Source organism: Amblyomma mixtum, chromosome 2, assembly GCF_055824585.1.
Source record: "Amblyomma mixtum isolate Tamu chromosome 2, ASM5582458v1, whole genome shotgun sequence".
In the NCBI taxonomy this organism is placed as follows: domain Eukaryota; kingdom Metazoa; phylum Arthropoda; class Arachnida; order Ixodida; family Ixodidae; genus Amblyomma; species Amblyomma mixtum.
In genome coordinates, this window is record NC_143013.1 from 308,853,470 (window position 1) to 308,877,311 (window position 23,842).

General features: G+C 45.7%; 1 protein-coding gene and 1 non-coding gene across 2 annotated transcripts; one reads left to right on the forward strand and one right to left on the reverse strand.

Moving 5' to 3' along the window:
* Positions 1–590: 590 nt before the first annotated feature.
* On the reverse strand, positions 591–21,961 carry LOC149364900 (scoloptoxin SSD14-like). Its single transcript, XM_089568770.1, has 11 exons — positions 21,744–21,961; positions 20,372–20,494; positions 18,188–18,279; positions 16,858–17,065; positions 14,987–15,150; positions 12,640–12,844; positions 9,397–9,472; positions 7,036–7,229; positions 5,420–5,657; positions 4,006–4,119; positions 591–737 (listed from the first exon to the last, which is right to left on the reverse strand). Exons 1-11 carry the CDS (start codon positions 21,959–21,961, stop codon positions 591–593), a joined length of 1,779 nt encoding a protein of 592 aa, XP_089424896.1.
* TRNAT-AGU (transfer RNA threonine (anticodon AGU)) lies at positions 13,156–13,229 on the forward strand. The gene has a single exon. It is a non-coding gene; the product is annotated as a tRNA-Thr (tRNA).
* Positions 21,962–23,842: the final 1,881 nt, after the last annotated feature.

Consider the following 23,842-nt stretch of genomic DNA (forward strand, 5'->3'; position numbering starts at 1 on the left):
TCAACCGTCGTCCCCTCTCCCCCTTCTCATGTAATACCCCTGAGTGGCTCTTTAAGGGTATTATAAATAAAGTGTGTTTGTTAACTAGTATCCGTCGCCTCTTGCCTTCGCGTTCGCCGGGTACAGTTACAGCTGACCAAAGAATTTATCAAGAGTTATAACTCTTCTGAAGTATTCATATGTGTGTAGACAGTTGTTTAAGGGAGTCTCCAGATTGTGGCGCTTTTTAATAGTCCAAAGTTACCTTCGTCCCGAAAGAATTTGCTACGTACGGGGGAAAGCGCACGTTGTAACTCTTTTTTTTTTTTTCACATCGAATCCCCTCATTTACCCGAGGCACACTGTGCGAGCAATACGACTGTGCACCGCGTAATCCCGGAGAAATACGTGCAGTGCAGTTTATTGGCTGAATAAGTTTGTGCGAAATGCGAAGAGTGCTGTATACGCCGTGTTAGTCCATTTTTTTCTTGGTACATGCATAAGGAATTAGCGGAACAAGGGACATAAAGCTAGCATTGCATCGTGGCTGGACACGTTGGAGGTTTCTGACTGTGATATCACTATGCAGCGACGTCGTCTGTACTCCGTTTTCACTCGCCGTCCACAGAACCACCTTTCCTGAAGTCTGAATTGGCGTAGATACGTCCATTGTGCTCATGTACGCCCATGACGACGGAGAACCTGCCTGTTGGGAAGGTGACGTTGTGTCCCCGCCTTCTCAGTTCCTTCACATACGTCTGAAAACCAATGCAAACAGAATTAACTCATGTAGCATTGCCCAAGGGACAAAAACATGTGTCCGAAATTTTTAAACCCGTAAGTAGTGTAGGTAGCACGCACTAACAGTAGGCTCAGTTTAAGGGATGTACTCGCGGTCACTATATGTCATAAGAGTTCTCCTGCTCCATCTTAGGATGATACAATAGCTGGCGGGAATATTGACTCCTCCATGTACAATACGTGAAAAAACCGAATGCCGTACGTGCGGATGCAGTAGTGCCAAATACTTTCATTTTGCGGCAGCTGCTCTTCAGGTCGTTGCCTCCTGTAAATCAACTGGGAGTTTGTCGAAGGCAGTGCATGTCTTCTAGAATGTTTACACACAGCTGGTAAGAATGGTGGCATGTACACTATTCTCGGAAAGAATTTTGAAAATTAGAAAATTGTAAGATACTTTTATGTAAATATTGAAGGTAATGGTTCATTCTTCTGATGTGTGGCAAAATGTTTCCATCTATCGCCTAGAACAGTCAAGACAGCCATAGAAAAGTAATTGGGCATGCTTTGGACGACAGCAAAAACGCTAAAAGAAAAAAAAAAACAAGAGTGCCTTCGGGGGATCTGCGGATATATTGATTGTTATAGTGAAATCATATGTATGAAAAAATTGCATTCATAAACGGTTTCCCGCTCATAAATGTTTTCAACCAGAATTTTTGGGTATGAGTACAAAAGCGGGAATAGAGCTTAGAACGATTGTACTTAGTCCCAAAATATTTTTTTTACATTAGTGAACGGGCGAGGCAATTTTATTTTTGCCCTTTTTTTATACGCCTCGCCACAACTTTTCGTACATTATCGCAGTGGGAGAGGCCCCTGTTTCTAAATACACTTTATATTCTGTCGACATCATCCGATCATACCCCGAGAGACAGCAATGGTGTGGACGGAGGCCTCCCTCTTCAGGCCCCATTTTGCTATCTGCAGTATCTGTCGACATCAGATATCTTGTTCATGGCTATTAAAATTTTTTCATGAAAGTGATTCTTGTGACACTTCTTCACCTTGCTTGTTACCGAAAGTGCCGGTTTATGATCACTAGTGCATGCGTTTATTGGTATTTCATATAAAACTATTGAATCTGCAGTGCGCTGAGGGAATAAATATTGACACCCAATGCACCCGATTAACACCCAATGCACAGAGGTGTGCTCGGCGGAGCAGTTGCAACACCGGCAACAGCGAGCTTTAGCATAGCTTATGTTTTGTACCGCCAGTGCTTACAGCGGCCGCCAGCCGCCATTGCGCTGCAACCTTTGTCCCGAGCCCCGAGGCCCTAGAGGCATCTGAAGCTGTCCTTCGCCTGTCCCGTCGGTGCCATCATAGCATGGGCAATGGCGGTCGCGTTAAGCGGCTTCGGCATGGTAATTAGTGCTGAAATACACACGGAATAATGAAAAGATACCATGTCGCAGCCAGTTAATCAAAATACTAATTTGCCCGACTTTCTTCTTTAATCGAGTTAAGCGGTGACGGCAGACTGGATTCTGTAGGCGCTACGTTGAAACTCTTAACTCTGTTCTCGCTTGGAGTACACTATTCTTTGGTTTTTATCCTTAAATGACACACGTGAATCATAGTTCAGCGTTCATAAGCTGTATTTTTGTTATGAAAATTAGTGCTGCAAAACTCAATTTTTCACGAAAGTAAGCTTGCGTCGAAGAAAACACGGTTTAGGCGCAGTGCATGCACCGAAGTGAGTAGTTGCCATTCATCAACCATCAGAGAAACTAAGACTTTCTTTTTTTCGAAAGTTCTTGCATTTAGACAGGCTGTGCATTTTGAGGAAAGCCTGTTTCCTGTTGTGTGAACTATGCCTGTGAAGCGACAATCACTCATTTCTTGTGTGAGTGCCCTGTCTTTGTGACCGAAAGACATGAGCTGCGTTGTGCTCTGGACCGCCTTGATCCTCGCCCTTTCACAGAGGCCAAGATCCTCGGTCCGTGGCCACAACAGTCGACTGCCATCAAGGCTTACAAGGCACTGTTTTGTTTTTTGAGAGAGACTGCCCTGATTGACAGATTGTGACTGTGTTTCCCGTTCCTTCTCTCTTCCCTCTTTAATCCCCTCATTCCGTTCCCCTGTGCAGGGTAGCCAACCGGAATCCTTTCTGGTTAACATCTCTGCCTTTCCCTATCTCTGTATCTATCTATCTGTTTCCTCCTCCTTCTCGACGCGGCTGACCGTCACCACCATCATGCGTAGGACAGCTCTGGTTGGGCGATCCCTCATGGAGGAAGCGAAAGCAGCGTCGGGAGTGCCACCCAGAGGGCTACGTGGAATTCCACGGAGCTAGTGAGAGCCCCTTCGAGATCCGGTCAGCGTAGCGAGCGGTTGCGGCCGCATGCTTTGGTCGCCTCCCGCGGAAGGCGCACGGCAGGTCCGTCGCGCCATGCCGCCGGACTTCTGGTTCCGGGCAACGAAGCGAGCGTAGCAAACATTTGATCTCGCCGCCAACTTCGTCAGATGCCCGGGGATATCATTGTTATTTAGCATTCTTTTTGGGTGGCCCATACATGCGTGGGTAGCAAAAGACAATACTGCCCACACCACGGAGGCGACCTGGGGCCCAAGACGATGAAATGTGGTATATCAGGAGCGAGAGGGAGATGAAAGATTATGGTATCCGTTGCGCGTCCTTCACAAGAAATCCTCAAGAATGCTGTGCGCATGGGAAGACCCGACAGCCATTCTCGGCGCGTGCAAACGTTCGCCTCCGATACCACTAAAATCCTGCGGCAGCCAGTAAGTCGTAAACCCTACGTACGTAACCTTCTACTTTAGAAGAATGCCTCGTTGATGCTTTGTAGCTAGCTGGCCCACTCTGTGTATTATTTGATAGTGTAAAAAGCAGCAACTGAGTCTATAAGCACTGCCGTCCTTCTTTGCTTTCTCGAGTGCGAACACGTCCGTGGTTAGCGAGTGAAGACGCTGCAACCGCGGAGCGGTGTGACAGAGGGGCGGAAGACTGCCCTCGTATCACCACACTTTGTATACTGCTGCTGACAGGGCTTGCACAATTATTGTGTGGATTTAAAGAAGGAAAACCTGCGCACTGCACAATGAGCGGGACAGAAAAAATTAAGCGCTATTTAAAGGCAGAAATTTATGACCACGAACACTTCTCACAAGGCCCCGTTGCTTTCAGCATCAGTGCACGGGTGCAAGTCTCAATTCTTTGGTGCACTAGCAAATTCCTTCAGGGACAATCCATCACCCTCTCACCTTGGGAAAGAATGATTCCACATTGAGGTCGCTGGGAAAGAGCTGGTGGTGGAGCCTGGGAAAATCGATGGCCTGCTTAATTGTGTTTCCTTGCCAAAGCGTCCGCATTGACACCTGCAGGTTTACCAAGAGTGTGCACAACCACCGCTAACTACATCAAAACAACAACAACAAAAAAGACATTCAGAGACACTTCGCACCCAGCTAACTATGTGGAGAGCGCCGAAGATAGCTGTGAAACAAATGAACTTGTTTTAGCGGCCAATTTAGCCGGCTGACCGGCTAAAGTAGCATTTTTTAAGTGTCACCATATCATGCGCTCAAAGCACGCCCAGAATCCACTGCATAGGCGTCGCTTGCGCCTAGAGAACCTAGCTTTTCTTTGATATTAGGCGAACACAGCAAACAACCATCGGATTGTATGCCAGGTGTTTCACTTAAGGTGTTCTGCAATATTTAAAAATAGTTTTTTCGGGTTAGAAGATCGCTTTTTTCGGAATAGCATCGTCACTGGTGTAGCGCATCAGAACACAGCTAAGGGTCCGGTGAGGGGGATTAGGGCCCTCCTCTTCGGACCCTCCTCCTCGGAGTGAAGGCCATATTTAAACCCCGCCAATGGGGAACGCTTTGCCCAGACGAAGGCAATTCCGCTTGTCGAAACGTTGGCAAGTACCCTGAGGCTTTGCCCTACCTTATTCGCTTCGTGCGTGTCCATAAACCATCTGCCTGCCCTCTCTCTATCATAAACTAGCAGCACGATTAACTAATGTTGAGCAGTTAACTTTTCAACTATTACTGCTAGTAGCCTTAGTTATTCAGAAGCGTGTAGCTTATCGTAGGTAACATTCACATCAGTCTTTCGATTTTCGAAAGAGCATGTTACCCTCGGCGCTGTAGCCAAGCAAATTTTAGCTTTTTCGAAGAGTTATCTGCACTGGAGGGGTTGCTTTGCCTGCAAGCTTCTTGATAGCGCTTGTATCTTGGCGAGATGTAGCAAAAATTTGTTGGGCCATAGTGCCGAGGGTAACTGCATTTTCTGTTCAGGACTGGAATGAATTAGGTGGGATATATGTTGTCCCTTTGGGCGGATTTAGAAGTTATTGGGTCTTTTACGCACATTATGTCTCAATTTTGTTGTATTTTGGAATGCGAGAGCATGGCCGAATGCACGTGTAGTGATGCTGCGGTAATGGTGGAATTGTTCAAGGCCCTCGGAAACGAAGTTGTTCTGTTCGTGCCCCGGTGGCGGTTCGGATTCCGGTTGAGAGTAAAGCTCCGAGGAGCGAGGGACTATTGTAGTTCATTCGACGTAAAAGCTCAACAACAGCCTCTCGCTGCAAGAGTAGTTGTAAGAAGCGCGCTCATAGTGCTCGTACAAAAGTGTGCAAGCGGAAGAAATCATGAACTGACAAACCTGTGCAACGCCCGTGGTGATTTTCGATCCTCCTGTGCCGCCTAACGCAAATTTCACTTCTCCGCACTTGTCGACGAAAATTGCAGGTGCCATGGACGACATCGGCCGCTTTCCTGGCTTGACAGAGTTCGACGGAGAAGGGGGAACTTTGTAGAGGTTGGTGAGGCCGGGATACGAGAAGTCGTCCATCTGGTTGTTCAGCACCACTCCTGAACTGGTGCGCACCAAACTACCAAAGCTGCGCACAGTGAAAATACATTTCTAGGCTCACTATACTGTCTGAACGATCAGACAGCTGCTGCTATGCGATAATAGTAATGAGGGAAAACCAGGGTTGTCATGCTTCAGTTCTCATGTCCCGAAGTTTGCTCTTCGCAATAACAATAATTATCTTAATTCTCTCTTTCTTTCGTAGGAAGGTGATGAAACTACTCCTACAATAAAAGTACTTTCATTGGAAGCGCAGCAGAGAGCCGGGCAAGACATATGGGGTCTTGATAACCTCCGCGCATACGCGGACCCCGACGCCTTCGATCGCACTGGCAGTCAAGTGCCCAGACTTTCACTGTTACGTCCTGACCTGCGCGGTTCAATTCTTTGCGAGTGCATAACACACTCGAAGGCCCTGGCGCGCCATCCTCTGCAATGGTATGACGCTACAACGTATACGAAATTGGTCATTCCATACTTTACACTCAAAAGCCGCTGGGAGTCCTCGTACCACTCCTGGCGCAGAGCTGCTGCGTTTAAGCGGTGCGCCACTGCCCTGCGATGGCAGGTGCTGCCACCGGTGGGGCTTGTGAGGCCCAGGTTGCTCTTCACGAGCAACCTCTTGCGACTAATCATTAATTGAATTGCCACCTGCCACGGTGGACAGTTTGCTCACAATCTGGCGGGCAAGTGATGATGCCGTAACAATGTCGCGTGACCAAGGTGGCTCACCTGCCACTCAACTCTTCAATGTCGCAGAGGGACAGGACAGACGTCGCCGAAATCGGCGAGTGGGGGCTCTTGTGCAAGCGCGTTAAAAGGGCATTTTGACTTACGTGCTCCTAGCCTATGGAGAAGAGACAAGTCTCGTGAGCCCATTGTCACAGCGATCGATAGTCCATCACTTGTCAGCACACCACAAACTGTTTTGGTGCGTTAGCAGTAGAGCTTTTACTTGGCCGCTTAGCCTTTGGCTGTGAGGCCCCTTTGCTCAAATTCCGCTGGGCAGGTTGCCGCTTACACTGACACTTCGATGGTAACACATTAACAATAAGTAAAACTGGTAGGGACAGTAAGGTCCCTACCCTTACTGAATCCTGCCGCGCCCCATCCCGCTCATGTCACTTGGACGTGCTCAGGGTGTCGCCGTAATCGGTTGGGAGCAGGAGTTTCTAAAAATTATTTATAAATTGTAGTGTCCAAGGTGAGCTTTTAAATGACTCGGATATTCACAAAGACCATTTCTACATATTTTTGAAATTTTGATTTCCCTTAAATAAACACATATTCAAGCACTGAGTAGTCGATTCTGTTGAAGGGTTTAGGTCGCTGCAAAAGGGGGGAAAAACATAGAGATGCGCTTTTGCTTCTTGTAGCAAACAAAAGTGAGAGAACAGATTCCGTACTAGTAGTTGATGCTGCTGGAGACTGCGATGACGACGCCATCTTTTCCCCAAAAGGTGGCGTGTGCCGTTCCGCCGTCCTGCGGCCAGGACTCGTTGACGAAGCCGTAGTACTCGGGGTCTGAGAAGGTGCGGTCGTCATTGATCTTGTCCTTGGCGCTCTTAGCGAAATATGGGGAGGTCATGTTGCGAACCAACTGTATTGAAGAAGAAAAAGAAGGAAATTTGAACAGTTTCGTAAGCAGAGATTGAAATTTACGATGCTTAATGTGCCTTTAAAGTGACGTGACTATCACTTCCTGTGGATTACTGGTTATCCTCAATGTCTGATGTGATGCTTTCACACGCACCAATGCTCGATTTTGTGAGCCATTTGCTGTACAGCGGCGGCTCAGCCCCTCTTTCATTACAGCCTATATAAAGAAAAAGACGCATGTACTGGAGATGCGAAACATTTTGCACTGTACCGATGTGGCACGCTATCACTTGTTTTCGGAATGATAAAGAAAAACACTGGAAAACTTAGAAACACTATCAAACACTGGTCACAGCGGTGAGTCATTTTCTTTGGGATCAGTGCTATATACACTGCGCTTTCCACTTTCACAGATGAAGTAGAAAACAAGGGACTATGCACATGTATTCATTACATATGTGATATATAGTCGAAGCTAGGTGATGCGAAGCTCCCGGAAACATGTGCTCCAAATCTGACCGCCTGCGCAAGTCTTTCGGGGTAGTGTTTTGAACGCGCTAACACGATGTCTTGACTGAGCATTACAATTCCCCCCACGAGTTAGAGCCTACCACGTTTACTAATCAATACCTGCATTGATTTGATTCAGGAGCTTCTGAAACAAGCTTCATCTGTTTCATTGCTGCGTTTTTGCACTTTCTGTCGTCTCCGAAACCAGTGGTACTTAAAAAGAGAAGATGCGCTTGCACTCTATGTTAGCGCTTTCAGCAGGTCATCTGAACTCAAACCTTAATCACTGGGAAACAATGAGCACACATCCGAGGCAAAAAAAAAAATAAATCTGCCAGATTTGACCAGATGTGAGAATGCTATCCGAAGACACGAGAGCCGCATCTTTGCCCCGGATTAATCGTTGGTCAGTTTGCAATGTATGACTCCTAATGACTCAATCTCGCTAGCAGTCACTCCACAGCCAACAGTACCCATAATTATGAGGCCCACCTGAATCATTTAATCACAGAGGCGCGTTTCTGAGAGCGCTGACAAGCCAGCTTACTCGATCGTTATTGCCTGGACACGAGTGGAAAACATGCTCTTTGGCCAGTACGTGGACGGACAGTTTTTATTCATTAGACATTACGGCGGTGAGGCTGACGGCGACACCGGCGCACTTTACCCCGTAGAAAGTCTCGTATACAGCTATCACTGTCAGATAATTTTTTTTTATTATTAGGAGAAAAACTCTCCAGATGATTACGAGTCAGTAAAGGTTAATTGGTTTATGTGGTTTAACGTCCCAAAGCGACTCAGGCTATGAGAGACGCCGTAGTGAAGGGCTCCGGAAATTTCCACCGCCTGGGGTTCTTTAACGTGCACTGACATCGCACAGCACACGGGCCTCTAGCACTTTGCCTCCATAGAAATTCCGCCGCCGCTGTCCGGGATCGAACCCGCGTCTTTTGGGTCAGCAGCCGAGCACCATAACCACTGAGCCACCGCGGCGGAGTCATTAAAGCGAATGTTTAAAGTTGGCTTGCGCCAGGAAAGGGACGGATATCAGAAACTGCTTTTAGTTTCGGGGGTGTTTTTCATCTCCCGAAATGATAGCCTTGTGATCGCAGAAGTTTGTGTTTATGTTTCCTATGTTTTTGACTACATGTCTCTCGATATTGAGGTCAGTAATACTCTTTAGAAAAGGTGTTCTTGCAAGGGCTGGGAGGGAGGGGAATGGTGGTGTGTTCCTGCAGGGGTAAAACCCTCGCAGGAACTGCTGCAGCGTCGGTCTTCCGCATGGTCTGCGGTAGACTATAAGCAGTAAACTCGTACTAGTAGATATTTAACAACTACCGCTGTAAAAGGCAAAAAGTCCAGCCTGAGGGATCATTATTTATCCCGCTACTCTGTACTAGAGAACGGGAAGAGAAGAAATAGGGCTCAGTTCTGCGCCCATAAGGCAGTGGAAAAAAGTTCGCGGTGGATTTTTTCGTTGTCTTTTCCCGCCACACTGCGCTGACGCTAACATGAACAATCAGCGAAGGTATACTAGAATTCTTCATTTCGAACACGTTGATGTGCACTAAAAAATTGAGCTTTGAATTAAGAATGCGTCAAGTACCATACTCGCGCATGTTCATGAATATGAGCGTGTTGCATTCAGAAATGCGTACCTCACTGCAGTTCACGAAGTCGGCATCCCCAAGGGAACCTCTTTTTGCGTAAGCAAACTTGCAGGCTTCCGCGAACCTGCGTGATAAACGACAAGTATAGACAGGAATGTCTCGCGCAGCGTTAGATGACTCCTCTTTAAGTTCGCATTTTTGCGTTTAAGTGGACGCTTTGCTGCGCTTGAGCGTAAACTAAAAATACGCCTCGTGCAAAATTGTAAGTGTGTGCAGCAACCAACCACAGTGAACTGTCAATGTATTTGTGTGGATATAAACAAATATTTTGGCATTCACGGTAGTGCACTGACAAAAAGAAAGTTGATCTTCACTCCACTGATGGCTGCTGATGCATAAATGCAAAAATGAGCCAACTCTGGCACACTGCACCTACCGCCTTGAGACATTATGCAATATGTTTGGCATGCTAAAGGCGATCTTTTCGCCTGACACCATCCGCGAAGCTGCATCAACTGAAAAGTGCAATAAAGGGTGACTGTGTTGGCTGCTTTTTTTTTTTTACAAATACCATTTCCTTTCCCATGGTTTCCAAGCGAGGTCGATCAGGCGTATGCAAGCAATGGGGACGCTAGTGTTGGCACAGGCATATTTACAGACATTTCCTGCTCGCGACGAGCATAACACATAGAAAGATTCACACACAGGAGGTGATCGAATGAGGACACTACAAGTGCATACGAGAGCGGACAAGAGCACTTGCCAGGGAGGCTATGAACGCGTGCTCGAATGCACCAGAGAACGCACCACGAAGAAAGACACTGCGCGTTCGAAAAGTATAAAAAGCTGCAACGGTTTCAACGAGTCGCTATTTGCCATCTCTCGAAAATATTGCGCGCTCATAAGCGGATAAAGTTCTCTTTCGTGCACTATTCTGACAGATTACCAGCATGGTTTTCGCAAAGGGTTTTCCACAGTAACTCAACTACTTTCAGTTATCCATTCATTTGCGGCATCACTTGACAATAACAGCCAGATTGACGCGATCTTTCTAGATTTCAGTAAAGCGTTTGACAAAGTTCCACACCACAGCCTAATTCTAAAACTAAAAACTATTGGACTTCCGCCTATTTTTATTTCCTGGATAAATGATTATTTAACTAACCGGAGTCAACATGTTTCAATCGGTCGGCACCAGTCTGGCTGTCTCCCAGTCACATCAGGTGTGCCACAGGGAAGCGTACTGGGGCCACTACTCTTTCTAATATACATTAACGACATCATCGATGAAGTTTGCCCTGGCGTACATATTCGATTATATGGTGATGACTGTGTCCTATTTCGCGATGTTAGCAATGAAAACGATCAGAGTGACCTACAAAATACGCTTACTAATATTGTACAGTGGTGCAAGCGCTGGGACATGACACTGAACGCAGATAAAAGCGTTTCTCTTCGCATAACTAACAAAATAAACGCTCTAGAATATGTATATAAATTAGAATCATCACCATTGCAACAAGTAGCGTCCGTAAAGTACTTGGGTGTAACACTTACTAATAACCTTTCTTGGAACTCTCACATAGATAACATCTGTTCACTCGCATTCCGTAAGCTCTGTTATATAAGGCATAAACTTCGAAACGCCCCCGCTAACGTTAAGCTCTTAGGTTATAATACTCTAATTAGACCCAAGCTTGAATATGCTTGCATAATTTGGGACCCGTATACTAAGTCTAATATAAGAAAGCTCGAGAACATTCAAAGGAAAACAATTAGATTCATATATTCAAAATATCTACCCACTGACTCCTCCTCAGACTTGATGCATGCTAACGGTATTGAAGAACTACAGGTAAGAAGACGAAATTTTCGTTTAGATTTTCTTTCATTACTTCTTAACAATAAACTCAGACTTGACCCTTCTGCTTATCTTTCCCCAATGCCAACACGGAATACACGACACTATCACAAAGCTCTTTTAAAACCATATTTTGCCCGGACTAACTAGTTCAAGTTTTCCTTTTTCCCACGCACCATATCCGACTGGAACTCATTAACCGAACCTAATCAACCCTGAAAACCAGACGCGTTCCTCAGCCGTCTTTTTTGATATTGCGTATTATGTATTTTTTCTGCTTTGCCTTGCATTGCTGTATTGTTGTTTTACTACATTATCTTTGCTGTATTGTTGTATTTTTGTTGCTATAATTTTGCTTTTTGTGCACCTGCCCTTCCTGCTTGGACCTAACCATGGTCTACAGTATGTACATAAATAAATAAAAAATAAATTAATAAAATAAATATAAATTCTTGATTTGCTCCTTTTTCATCGTAGCGTGCGAAATTAGCAGCAGTTCTCAGCAATGCTCTTGCATCGCACCAACTGCATGCCCTATTAGATGAGCAAACGCCCTTTGCACAAGCCTCTGAGACTTTAATTAGGTGGCTGGGGATATTGGGGATATTAATGCAACAGCCGGTGTCATCGGTTCAGCGGACGTGTTTGCTGCGACGCGAGCCTATTGTTTTGATCTTTTCGTCTATCTCTGTCTACTCTCTTCGGCCTGTATAGGGCAGTGAGAGTAGCTAAGTTGTAGCTAGTCGATATGCTCGTTCGCTTACCTCCTCGTTGTTCTTTTAATCTTAATAGCAGCAGCGGTGTCGGTTCGTCTGGGCGTAAACGGACTCAGAACGCAGAGGTTCCACTGCCCATCCTGACATCTAAAATACGTGGGTTGACTGGCAAGCGTGATGTTCTAAACTTTGTGGGCACGTCAATCCCGTATACATCAGACTCGTCCTCATCCCGTGTAGCCAAGCGTCTCTCCGAGCCTAATCGAGCATTCCTATAAGTTCCACCGCCGAATACACAGGCCGCTTGCATTCCCTCTCGGACAACTTGTTCTCAACTTCGCAAGCTCGCGAAGCGCTCTGCCGTGTCTTCTGGACCACTGAGGTTGGCTAATGAGCGCGTAGTAACGCATTCGTGGTAGCAAGCCCATAGCTTCTGCTTCACAGCGGACAACACCATCTGTCGGGCTAGTTGGTTGCGATCCATATGTACCAGCAGCGCGTTGTGTTCGCGCTGCTGATACATACAGCGAACAAGTAGTGCAATATGAAAATCTTGTAGGAGTCACTCAATGCGAGAAGTCTAAAATAACAAGAGGTCATCGCTTGGGAAACAAATACGTATACGACGCAACGCGGCCTCAGGCAGCGGTGGCTTCGTGCTTTTTGGAAGACGGATTCAGCAATGCAGACAACGGACGCAAAAGCAGACGTCACCTGTGAAGCGTGAGCGCGTCGTCATCTAAACGAACGCCCTCGTATTCCCGGAACTGGTCCATGATTTCGAGGATGTAGGCGAGCACCGGTCCGCTCCCTGGTGGTGGCGCCGAGAACATCGTTAGGCCGTCTTTAAAGGACGCATTGACCGCGTCCACCCACTTCACTGTGTAGTTTTCCAAGTCTTCCACCGTTATTACGCCACCTGAAGAAGAGTGGAAAGTGAAAGAACGGCTGATTTGAAACTATGTGCAAGCGTATCTCTTCTGCATGAGGTGCAAAAAAAAAAAAGAAAAACAAAATCTGTGACCGTACAGGGCAGGGAGATAAATTGTCAGGTTCAATTATGAACCCACCCACGAGTCGTTTGTAAAGCTGGGAAACATATAAAAACATGCAGTATGAACAAAGTAATTTCAAGGACCACTGAGTAGAAATTGAGGTGGGAACAGGGTCAACCCTGTTCCCACTTCGAGTTATTGATCAATTCGCTCTCGCCCTACGATATGCTAGCCATCCCGGTTAGCTCAATTGGTAGAGCGACTGCTCCAGTGAAGCAGTGGTCCCGGGTTTGAACCCCGGACCAGGACGAATTTTTCTTTAACTACGAAGTTTCTGTGGAAGCTGCATAGCTTTCCTCTGCAGCCGTATGAGTGCGCTTGGGTGGATGCCAATGAGTAATTTGCTCCCTTACTAGAAACTTGGAGAGCCTGCGATCCGCAGGCCACATCTCTGCGGGCACCATGCGACACGCGGGCCACGTGTTTGAGACGACTTGTCTAAGCGTTCCTTACCCTTTCGATCAAAAACGCTGATCAGAATCTGTGCTTTAAACGTAACGCTGAACTGCTGCAAAGCAGTGAACAAACATAAACAGCTAACGCCTGCTTCTCCTGAAAGCTGTAGCACCAAAGTACTTTTTACTCGTTAATCTAGAATTCTCTCTTTTAATATCAACCTGATAACTAATAAACAGCTGCATTCTGGATAGTTTGTGAGAAGCTTCAGTTATCCTTGAGACCGAACCGAACAGCATGGTAGGGAAGGCTCACCCAAGAGGCTCTAATTAAGAGATTCGGATCACGCGCTTGATAACAATGCTCATAATTGCTATTGCTTTCTGTGTCACATGAAGGTGCACAGACTCAACAAAGACTCGGGAAACAAGGCACGTACAAACATTTCTTCCTAATGTCTCCGAATAAGCGCAGCGCGCCCTCGCGACACGCAAGTGAGCCCATGCAAGCACCTTGCCTTCCTTCAGCCTCGTTAAGTTGAAACTCGCCTAAATATATGGACAAAGGTAAAAAGCAAAGCCTACATTCCTTTGCGCATAGCTCGATGGATTGTTTGCGCCGCTACAAATGCAGACTTCTGGCCTTGCTCCTAGCTCAAAGCATATTTCACGACCTAGTCGCAGAATACACAATAGAAACGGTTGCTTATGAACTAGGCAGATAAATAAAACCTTACCCGGTCGCTCTGTGGCTACGGCCTTTGGCTGCTGAGCGCTAGTGCGTAGGTTCAACGTTGGCCTTGGCGGCTCCATTTTTTACAGACGCGAAATACGAAAATACCTTCAGTCGGATACAACTAAAAGATGAAGCAGCAAATGCCCCTCAAAGGAGCCCCTGGAGCCAATAGTGTCGACCGGTTCTCCACCTCCCTCCTTTAACAATCCCCTTAGACATGCTAGCGTGAAATCGCAGGGGTGGCAGATGAATTGTGGAATAACCACGGCCTAATGAGGTCAACCACGGAGTCATGAAAATCTTTCGACGCCAATGACTGGAGGGCCTCCTTAAAGGGGCATCTGTCGCTTCGTTCTTAAGTTGTATGAATCCGACTGTAAACACTTCACAGACAGCGATATCTGTAATGTGAGCGACTGTCGCCGAAAAAACAACGAAAAATTCGTTCTGAAATAAACGCCGAAAGAAGTCTGCCGAACTTTCAAAAAACAAAACCCGAGAAGTACAGCCCCTAGTTATGATCGTTTGGCCGATGTTTTCATCTAGGAAAAGAGGATGCAAGACGGCTATAGTGGGTGGCCATGTAGATAGAGGAGAGGTGCGAATCATTAAACTCATGTCAAATGGGCGTTATAACAGCCACGAGTAGTGACCAGCGCTTCATATACGTGAGGGGGAGAATAAATTTTATTCCACATTTAGCCCCCTGTTCCCAGCTTTAGTATAAGTGAAGCCAGAACAGATCGGAAATCTTCCAAGTCTCCTGGTCAAGTGCCTAGCATGAGGAGCATCGTTAACGGCCTCCTGTCTAAATGCGCCAAGAAAGCGGCCAAAGCTAGTCTCCGATATGGAACAATGAGAATTGCATTACTTGCCTTCACTCTTGATTTCTTCGACAAGCTGTGCTGCGAATTCTCCTGTGTAGAAGTAATCACTTCCATTTTTGGCCACGGCCTCTAGAGTGTCTGCTAGGTCCCTTTGGATGAGCAGTTCTCCTTCACCCAACAACTCGCCCGTCCTATTGTCCGTGAACGCTCGGCTGTGGACAAGAACAAACGTTTGATTTGTATTAAGGATTTCTTTTTTTTAGAGATAAGCTAAAAGAGCGGTGCAGATGATTGACATCATTTTATAAATACTAAATAAACCTTCCTCCAGTAAACTTAGAAGGAGAAGAAAGCCTAGGTATCCGAGCTCAACGTTATTGTTTACTAAATTAGCACTGATAAGAACAGTAAAATAATAACACTGTTCGCAGTGTAAAAGCCGACAGTTTCGTTCTTTCTGTTTCCGAATATGGAAGTGTGATATTAAGATATCACATTGATATTAAGATATCGCTATGATATTAAGATATAGCTTGAAATACCATGCATTTGTTTCGCTGGAGGCGTTCTATTTACGAAAAGGGAAGTAATAAAAAAGAAACAATAGCAGGTAAGCCGTCCATAAATGACGTTCAATATGCAACTCGGCATTGAAGGAAGGGTATAGAGGACACGGAAAGATCAGAGGTAGACAAAGAAAGAGGAAATGTAGAAATCATTGTTGAGATACGTTTATAATACATTTTCGTCCATGCATTTGAGGGGAACAAGACGATGGCTGCTGTTGTGATGCCGAACCCTCAATCTGAAATAGTGTGAAGAAAAGGGGATGTCGCGGAAACCGACAGAAGTTGCGTCGCGATTTCTTTAAAACTTTCTTACCATTCCAGATGTTCTATACGAAAACTAGCGCACAACGATATTGATTTATTGTTGATGTCTGGCGTTACTGAAGACAGTCGTGATGATTTGCAAGTTTTGCTGTTTAATAAAAGAAATGCATTATGCGGTTGCATTTTGTCTTTACCGCGCCCGACCTAGCAAGACCGCTTTTTTTGTCTGTGCGTTCGGACAGGTGCACAGGTGAACATGTGCAAATGTTGATCCACCCCTGCTTTGCACCGGTGTTTATCTGGTTCAAAGGGGTACCTGTGTGGGCGCCGAACGCCGGGAAGCTAGCCAACGTTCCTTACACAGGCGGTGCTTGCTATAATACGTGGCCTTCGGTGGGAGACCACCTCACTAATACAGGTATAAAATTCTTCTCGATAACAGAAGAGAGCCCCCGTATATACAGGTACAAGCTTAGATAGCAGCCTTGACGAATATTGGTACCCCTACGAGCGCTTCGGTAGGAAAAGCGCAACAAGAACTTGCCCAGTGCAAAACGGAATACTCTACTGTGTTTCATGCAGTCGGGAAATGCAGATGTAATACAGATTATGGAACAGCTTTCTATAGTCCGCTAACAGGAGCTGTCTCGCGCTGGTTCTTGAGGACGTATCCCGCAATTAGTCGGTGATGTGCATGAAAATTCTTGAAAACACTAACAGGCTCATTGAAATATGAGCACTTGGGTGCATGGCATACAGATTTTGCATTGAAACAAGTGGCACAGACTGAAATGGAGGTATTTTTGCTTGGCAGTCAGTTTTCAGTAAAAAACTTGCGGTTAAACTACCAGGAAAGTTAATTTCAGGGGCTGAGTAGGTGTGCTTAAAGGACAAACAAGTTGTGTCGCTTTACACTTAAATGCCTATTTCGTTTGGTTCGATCACCTTCGGTTTGCATAAAGAATAGTGAACAGGAACATCTTGTGTAGAATAAAGAGAAAGCATTCCCGAAGAAGACTTTTTGGAGAGCCCGTTGCTGTGAAATGGTATTTGTGCTGTACAATCTCATTATTTTTGCTTCCTTACCTGATCTTTTTCATCAAAGGGCGAACCGGCGGAGGAACTCTCGACCCTTCCCGCAGTGCGGCAGCTAGGTGCGTTCCCACGGGGAAGCCCTCTCTGGCCAGTCTAATGGCGTCTTCAAAGAGGTCCGTCCAGTTAAGTGAGCCATTGAGGCGGTTGTAGAGCGCCTCGTAGCCGCGTAGCTCCCCTGGCACGGCCACCGCAAGACCACCTGCATTTATCCGACACAGCTCATTATAACTCGAGATACGAGATACCTTAAAGATTAACGTTTACTCGCAATCGCTTGCTTTTTGTATTGCTCAGATTTCGTTTATCTACGTCATAATTTACCTGGATGATATGCATTGGACTAACTCCTGAATTCTTGAAGCAGAATTTGTGGCTCCATGAACTGTGTTACAAGATGGCCATCATTTAAAAATACATTTAATGCTCTGTTAAAGACGTTTTAGTGTAGAAATTATAATGAAAAGGAGGAACTACTGTGTTTTTATGCTTGCACAGGCTGCACAGAGTGTCATTTCATCATTTGCAGTAATAAATAAATTATGGCAACTGTAAAAAAATAAGAACTCGCGTTTCGTAATACAGCGGGTTTTTCACCTAAGATGTTCTGCAATTTTCAAATATAGGCTTTTTGATATAGAAGAGTGCTTTTTTCGGCATAGCATCGTCAGCGGTGTGGCGCATCAGAGTAAAGCTAAGACGTGCTAACAGTAAGCTAGCTAATTAATACTGAGCAGTTAAAATTTTTAACTATCACTGTTAGTCTCCTTACTTATTGAGATACATGTGTCAATACATATGTAAAGGTGTCAAACAGCTGATGTGCAAGCAGCGGACGCAAAACCATCTAGGTGGCATTGACACAACTAGAGAAAGAATTATCTCTCATTAGGTGACGATGATGATGAATTTATATGGCGCAAGGGCATCTGTAGGCAAAGAGTGCCATGGCAGGGTGTTATTCGTCTACCCAAGGTAGGGGGGCCAAAGACCCTTTTGCAAGCATTTCACTTAAGCCGAGCACAGGCCAGGGGAAAGACGTTACCCATTGTATCACCGGTGGGTACCTGGCGGCACTGGGGATCGAGCACTGCACCTCCCGTATGCAAGGCAGATGCTCAAACCACTAGGCCACCGCTCCGGTACCTCTCATTAGGTGAGTTTTGGGTGCACTTTCTTGAAGCAGTATATTGTATGGACTGTTTTTTCCTTATATTTGCGGTTTCTTTAAGTTTGGCCATACAATTATACCTTTTCATCCTAAAACTGAATAATACTCATTTCGTTCTCTGAAGCATTGCAGCCAACAGCTGCCATAACTTACCCCAAATCTTGGACGTTGTGTTGAACAGGGTTTCTTCAGCACACACTGGGGCTGTTTCCCGGGCGATCAAAACTTCTGCTTTGTTAGTTTTTCTGGATGAAATACGAAAAGTGCGCTTTTTTCGTCGGACTCCTTACTAAATGATAGTAACCATCAAAGCTTGGCTTTTAAAGCGCATCTATTCTAATATCTCAGTGATCAAAAGGGCATTGGTAAGGTAAAAAGGAAAGCAGAGCAGCTACACGCTTACACATGTGGACCTTGCCCGTACGTAAAAATCTGAGGAAAGCGCATCCGCAAAAAGAAAAAAAAAAGGATGTGGCTTACAGTCGTGTGCAGAGAGAAAACACCAGGATGCTCAATATACAGAAAGGGTCGAATAGAAATTTAAAAGGTTGATGCTTCACGAGCGTCCTGTTGGCCTGTGAAAGTGTACTTGTTCTGTTCAGTTGGAAGTTATTGCATTTGTCTAGTCGTGATTGTTCCTTTCAGGTTCTTCTCTCTCTGGTTTTGTGCTAAGTTCTACATGAGGTTCACATAGCCTGCAGTAGAAATCATTAAGGAGAACATGACATTCTAGAGCTCGCAGCAGCCGTTATGTACTTTATTTCAGTTATCCTTTTCTTTCTTTCACTATTTACCTTTGTCGCTCGCGTTTATACTGCAATATACAACACTTTGTTCGTTTAAAAGGTTGAAGAGAGTTGAAGGGCTTTTATATGTTTCGAGCACCTCTCTTAAAGACAAGGATAAGGAAACAGTTTTCACAGTACTCCAGAATCTTTATTTCACCTCCTCTCAATGCATCTTCTTGACAGTGAAAAAAAATGAAGACGACTAAGACTGCGTTCGTGAGGCCAGTGCACGTGAACGCTAATCAACGACGTCTTTTTGCCCTAGATGGACACCAACAATATCGTTTGTTAATCCGCTCGTATAAAACAGACGCCAATTTAGAGCAGAAAACAAGCTTTAATTTTTATAGTGTGTTCGAATATTTTACGTTGCTCGAAAGCGCTTTTTCCGTAAACTCTGTGTATAGAAAAAAAAAAAAAAAACTCCGCGAAGTCTGTATTCGCCAAAAACAGTGGCGGAGCATGCTGCCATGATTTTTCTTTCGCTCTTTTTTTATCATAGCCCCATGAATCGCCAACATTAAACGTAACTGTACAATATCAGCAAATATATATATATACCTTGTAAATTTTTTCTAAAAGAAAAATGCTTAATGGCCACATATCATTTAAAGGAAGAAAGAGCGCGACGAAACACGGACACACGAAGAAATGACACACACACGAGCGCTCGTGTGTGTGTCGTTTCTTCGCGCTGTCTCTTCCTTTAAATGCATCAGCAACTAGCCCGGAACCTTGCTCTTCTGGGCCACATATCAGCGACAGTGACAAAGCGACCAGGCAAGTGACCCTGCCTACTGGTTTGTTCGTCCACGCTAGAACGTCGTTCTTATCGTAATTACTTTATTTTTACGATGGGCGTTTCTAATCTCAATCGTCCTTATTTCTCTCTTAATTTTCGAGAGCTAGGCTATTGGCTATGGACATAACAGAATATTTCGCAGCAATGCTGCTGTCGCGAGCAGGAGGCGTGTGATATCTGATATCAGACGGTAATCTAGAGTGATATAAGGAGTTTCTCGTACTGTAGAAAGAAAGATAACCATCTAATCAATTGGAAACGTCACAAGGCCACAATATTGTAAGTTGTATGCAGTATTACGGCCAGATGGTTGGTTTGGTTTGGTTTGGTTTGGTTTATGGGGTTTAACGTCCCAAAGCGACACAGGCTATGGGAGACGCCGTAGTCAAGGGCTCCGGAAATTTCGACCATCGGGCGTTCTTTAACGTGCACTGACATCGCACAGTACACGGGCCTCAAGAATTTCGTCTCCATCGAAATTCAGCCGCCCCGGCTGGGATCGAACCCGCGTCTTTCGGGTCAGCAGCCGAGCACCATAACCACTGAGCCACCGCGGCGGTATTGTCGGCTGTGTAATGAAGGCATTCCGACACGTTTCTGGTTCTGCAGCGAATCTGGTGCTCGACACGGAAAGATCGCCATTTACGTTCACCAGAGGGGCAACTCTTTTTACGGAGTGCTCAGTGCTAAAAAGTTTGTCAAAGGAACAAGATGAGCGCATTGTGACGATGAAGACACGCTACGCACCTCGAATAGATGGTGGCTATGAAGCCTCCGCCTATGCCCATAGAGTGAGGAAGGACCACTCCCATGCACAGAAGGGTGGCGATGGCAGCGTCCACTGTGGTGCCATTTTTCGCGAAGATTCGTCTGGGTGAAAAAGAAATGTTGGGCATGGTTGTAGAATGGTCAGGAAGTAGCACATTTGTATACACTATGTGTTGCTTGGTTTTAACGCGATAGCTTTGAGGAGCTCGTGTCGCAGAAAAGCCGTCGTCGGCGTCTATTGTCGACGTAGTTGAACTTAGGTCGCCTATGTCACGTGACCTTGTGGCGTCATCACAAACTGTTCACTGTGGCAAATGACAAATTAATGACCGACCGCGAGAGGTCGCCTGGGAAGGGCATCCTGAGTCGCACAAGACCCACCGGTGGCAGCGAGGGGCGGTATGAAGACTCTCAGGGACCTATGAACGTTAAGTAGATAACGAACAATTCCGCATATATGGGAACTAGTCCATTAACGCTATAATGTCATTCCCTGAAGGTGAAGCTAATGTTTCCCCTCCAATTTCTGAAAGCGAGGAGGCTTTACACTCCAACAGCATTGCGAGTAAACAACTTAGCACTATATAAAAGCGCATAGAAAGGTTTCATCTTCTCAGTTGGTGTGCAGTTAACTAACATTCTTGGGCAATGACATCAATTACGAAGAATAAAAGCCCCACTATGGAGCACATTGTATTGGCTTGACACAGGTGTGAAGCTAGCCTTAATTGAAAGAGCTTGGGACAAGTCATCTACAGAGTGGAAAAAGGTAGAGGACCGGAAAATAAGTACTCATCGGTATACGAGAACATTTGGGCACTCAGGACGGTTCCAACTATTGGTTTTTATCTTTGTAAGGGCTCCTCAAGGATTAGAGCATGCAGAAGCAAAGATGTTCCATGTTTGTGAGGAGGTAGCTGAGGTTTAACTCGCATTACGATATGCTTGCCTATCAGTGAAACGCAGCACGTAGCGTAATGCTATCATAAAGGAAATGCTGTTTGTCTGTGGCACCTACGTATAATTGTGGCCTGAGTTCACGTAAGCTACCCCGCTAAAGGGCACCCTCCGAAGAATGCCACTTTGCTGCAGAAAATCAGACGTAGAACTGTCTATGCAGCTTCCTTGTGTGTTTCACAAACAGTGCGCAGTTAAAACTTGATGCGCTGTGAAACGTCGTGATTTAAATATGATCCTGATACAACACATTTTTTAATGTTACAGACAGAACTCTAGGATACATCGCATGGGACCTGTTTTGGACGATCCGCGACGAATTCATCAGCGTACACGTGGTTTTTTCATGCTGCATGCAAGCACTAAAAATAATATGGCTACATTCCGTTCACACCTGGCTACTTTCGCGCAAGGTGCGGCGTCGGTGGAAATCGCCCAGCGGCTGTAATTCCCGAGGAAGGACGTCGAAGGCGTGATCTCAACCTCTCCGGGACCGGCATGGCAGGTGACCTCTAGTTTATCTCGAGGGCCCAGCACCACCGACGGCACAGCACTGACGGATACAACGGCCCCGCATGCCAGCAGCACGCATCCCAGCTGAAATGGCCGCATGGTGAGACCTGGGCCGAGAAAATTAAATACAAGAAATAATTCCTTTACAGACTGGAAGATAAAAAACTGCGCAATGGTTCGTTCTGCTTTGTTTTAGGTTGGTTGGTTTATTGGGGTTTGACGTCCCAAAGTGACTCAGGCTATGAGAGACGCCGTATTGAAGGGCGCCGGAAATTTCGACCACCTGGGGTTCTTTAACGGGCACTGACATCGCACAGTACACGGGCCTCTAGAATTTCGCCTCCATCTATATTCGGCCGCCGCGTCCAGGATCGAACCCGCGTCTTTCGGGTCAGCAGCCGAGTGCCGTAACCCCTGAGCCACCGGCGGGGCGCATTGTTTTAATTTATTAAGATGATAGTCCTGTAGTGACCGCTCGTGGTCACCGGTGACAGACAGTGTTTGGGGGATACGCTGCAGAGCAAAGCCAGGCTCATAGAGGGAAACATAAATCTACTGTTGGATAGTAGGATACAACTCAAGCGCGCCGCGGCAAATGTCCCTCAAAGAAAACCCTGCAGCCAATGACTTCGACCGATTTTAATGTGTCCATGGTTAATCCAGTTAAGTCATGGTTACCCCTTCTCATTTGACACCCGCTGGGAATTCACTCTTGAAGGTCCAAGAGGATAAACCAAGACGCTAAGCGAACCGGTCGACGCCAGTGGCTGGAGGGCTTCCTTTGAGTGGCATTTGGAGCTGCGTGCTTGAGTTGGATACGGCTGAAGGCGGTTTCCCTTTTGGCTAAAACCTGATCATCCTACGCCTGTGCATTTCATGTTCAAGAAAAAGAAATACGGAGAGGGGTTTGTGCCTAAAGTGCCACACCCAATAATTCCGACAAGGAGTTGTGGGTGAGCGAGTGTTACCATCATTCTGGAATTTCCAAGTTTCATTCCTGCTTTATCTTGACAGTCTGACTAGTTTGTGATGTGCAGCGCTCTGGGTTGTGGCCAGCAGGTCGCTAATCTTGAGGAACTGAAACTGCCACCCATTTCGACAAAACTGACAGTCTGGTTGAGATTTAATTTACAGGCAAAATTGGGCATTTAAATAAAAACCGGGAATTTCGGTATATGCTTTGTTCCTTCTTCAGGGGTTAAAAAAAATGGGGAGGAGGGCAAAAGGCGAGCTTGGGGACGGGAAAGAGGGTTTGTTCGGTCATAGGAATGAGAGGGAATGGATGAAGTGGGAGCGACACGAATTCTCTTACACTTCACATTTAGGCTACTGCCCACAACCCGCCGATTGACTTGCCGGTTGATCAAACGCACCGTCCTTTGTTTTGGCTCACCATTTCTATCGCCTGACTTCCCAAGCCATTTAAATGATCAAGGAAGCGCCCGTGGTTGCTGGGTTTTCTTCTGCTTCACAAAAAAGCTTTGGCCGCATTTTGTGCAGCCTGCAAGCGACGAATGGGCGAAAAGTTTCAAAACGCAGTGGCAGTTGGTAAAACAAACAAACAAACAAACAAACAAACAAACAAACAAACAAACAAACAAACAAACAAACAAACAAACAAACAAACAAACAAACAAACAAACAAACAAACATCATCGATGCTCTGAAATAATTTAATAGGTGCCTGCGGCGTTGTGCTTCAACCTCTCGAATCTGGCGCTGTGACACAAAACACAGAAGCAATCCCGTCCTTACGCCGGTGAAACATTTTAATAAACAATCACTGCCTGAAGAAAATAATTAGCCGTGACTGTATATTGCGCAATATCACCAAAGACACTCTCCTCCGCGAATGTTAATAGTCACTGGAATTGAACATGACTTTATACAGTCAATTTTGTGTAAAAAACAGAAGCTGCTTGTGGCACATAAACAATAATCCTAACGCTGCAAGTTTTTTTTTGGAAGTGTATTCTACCA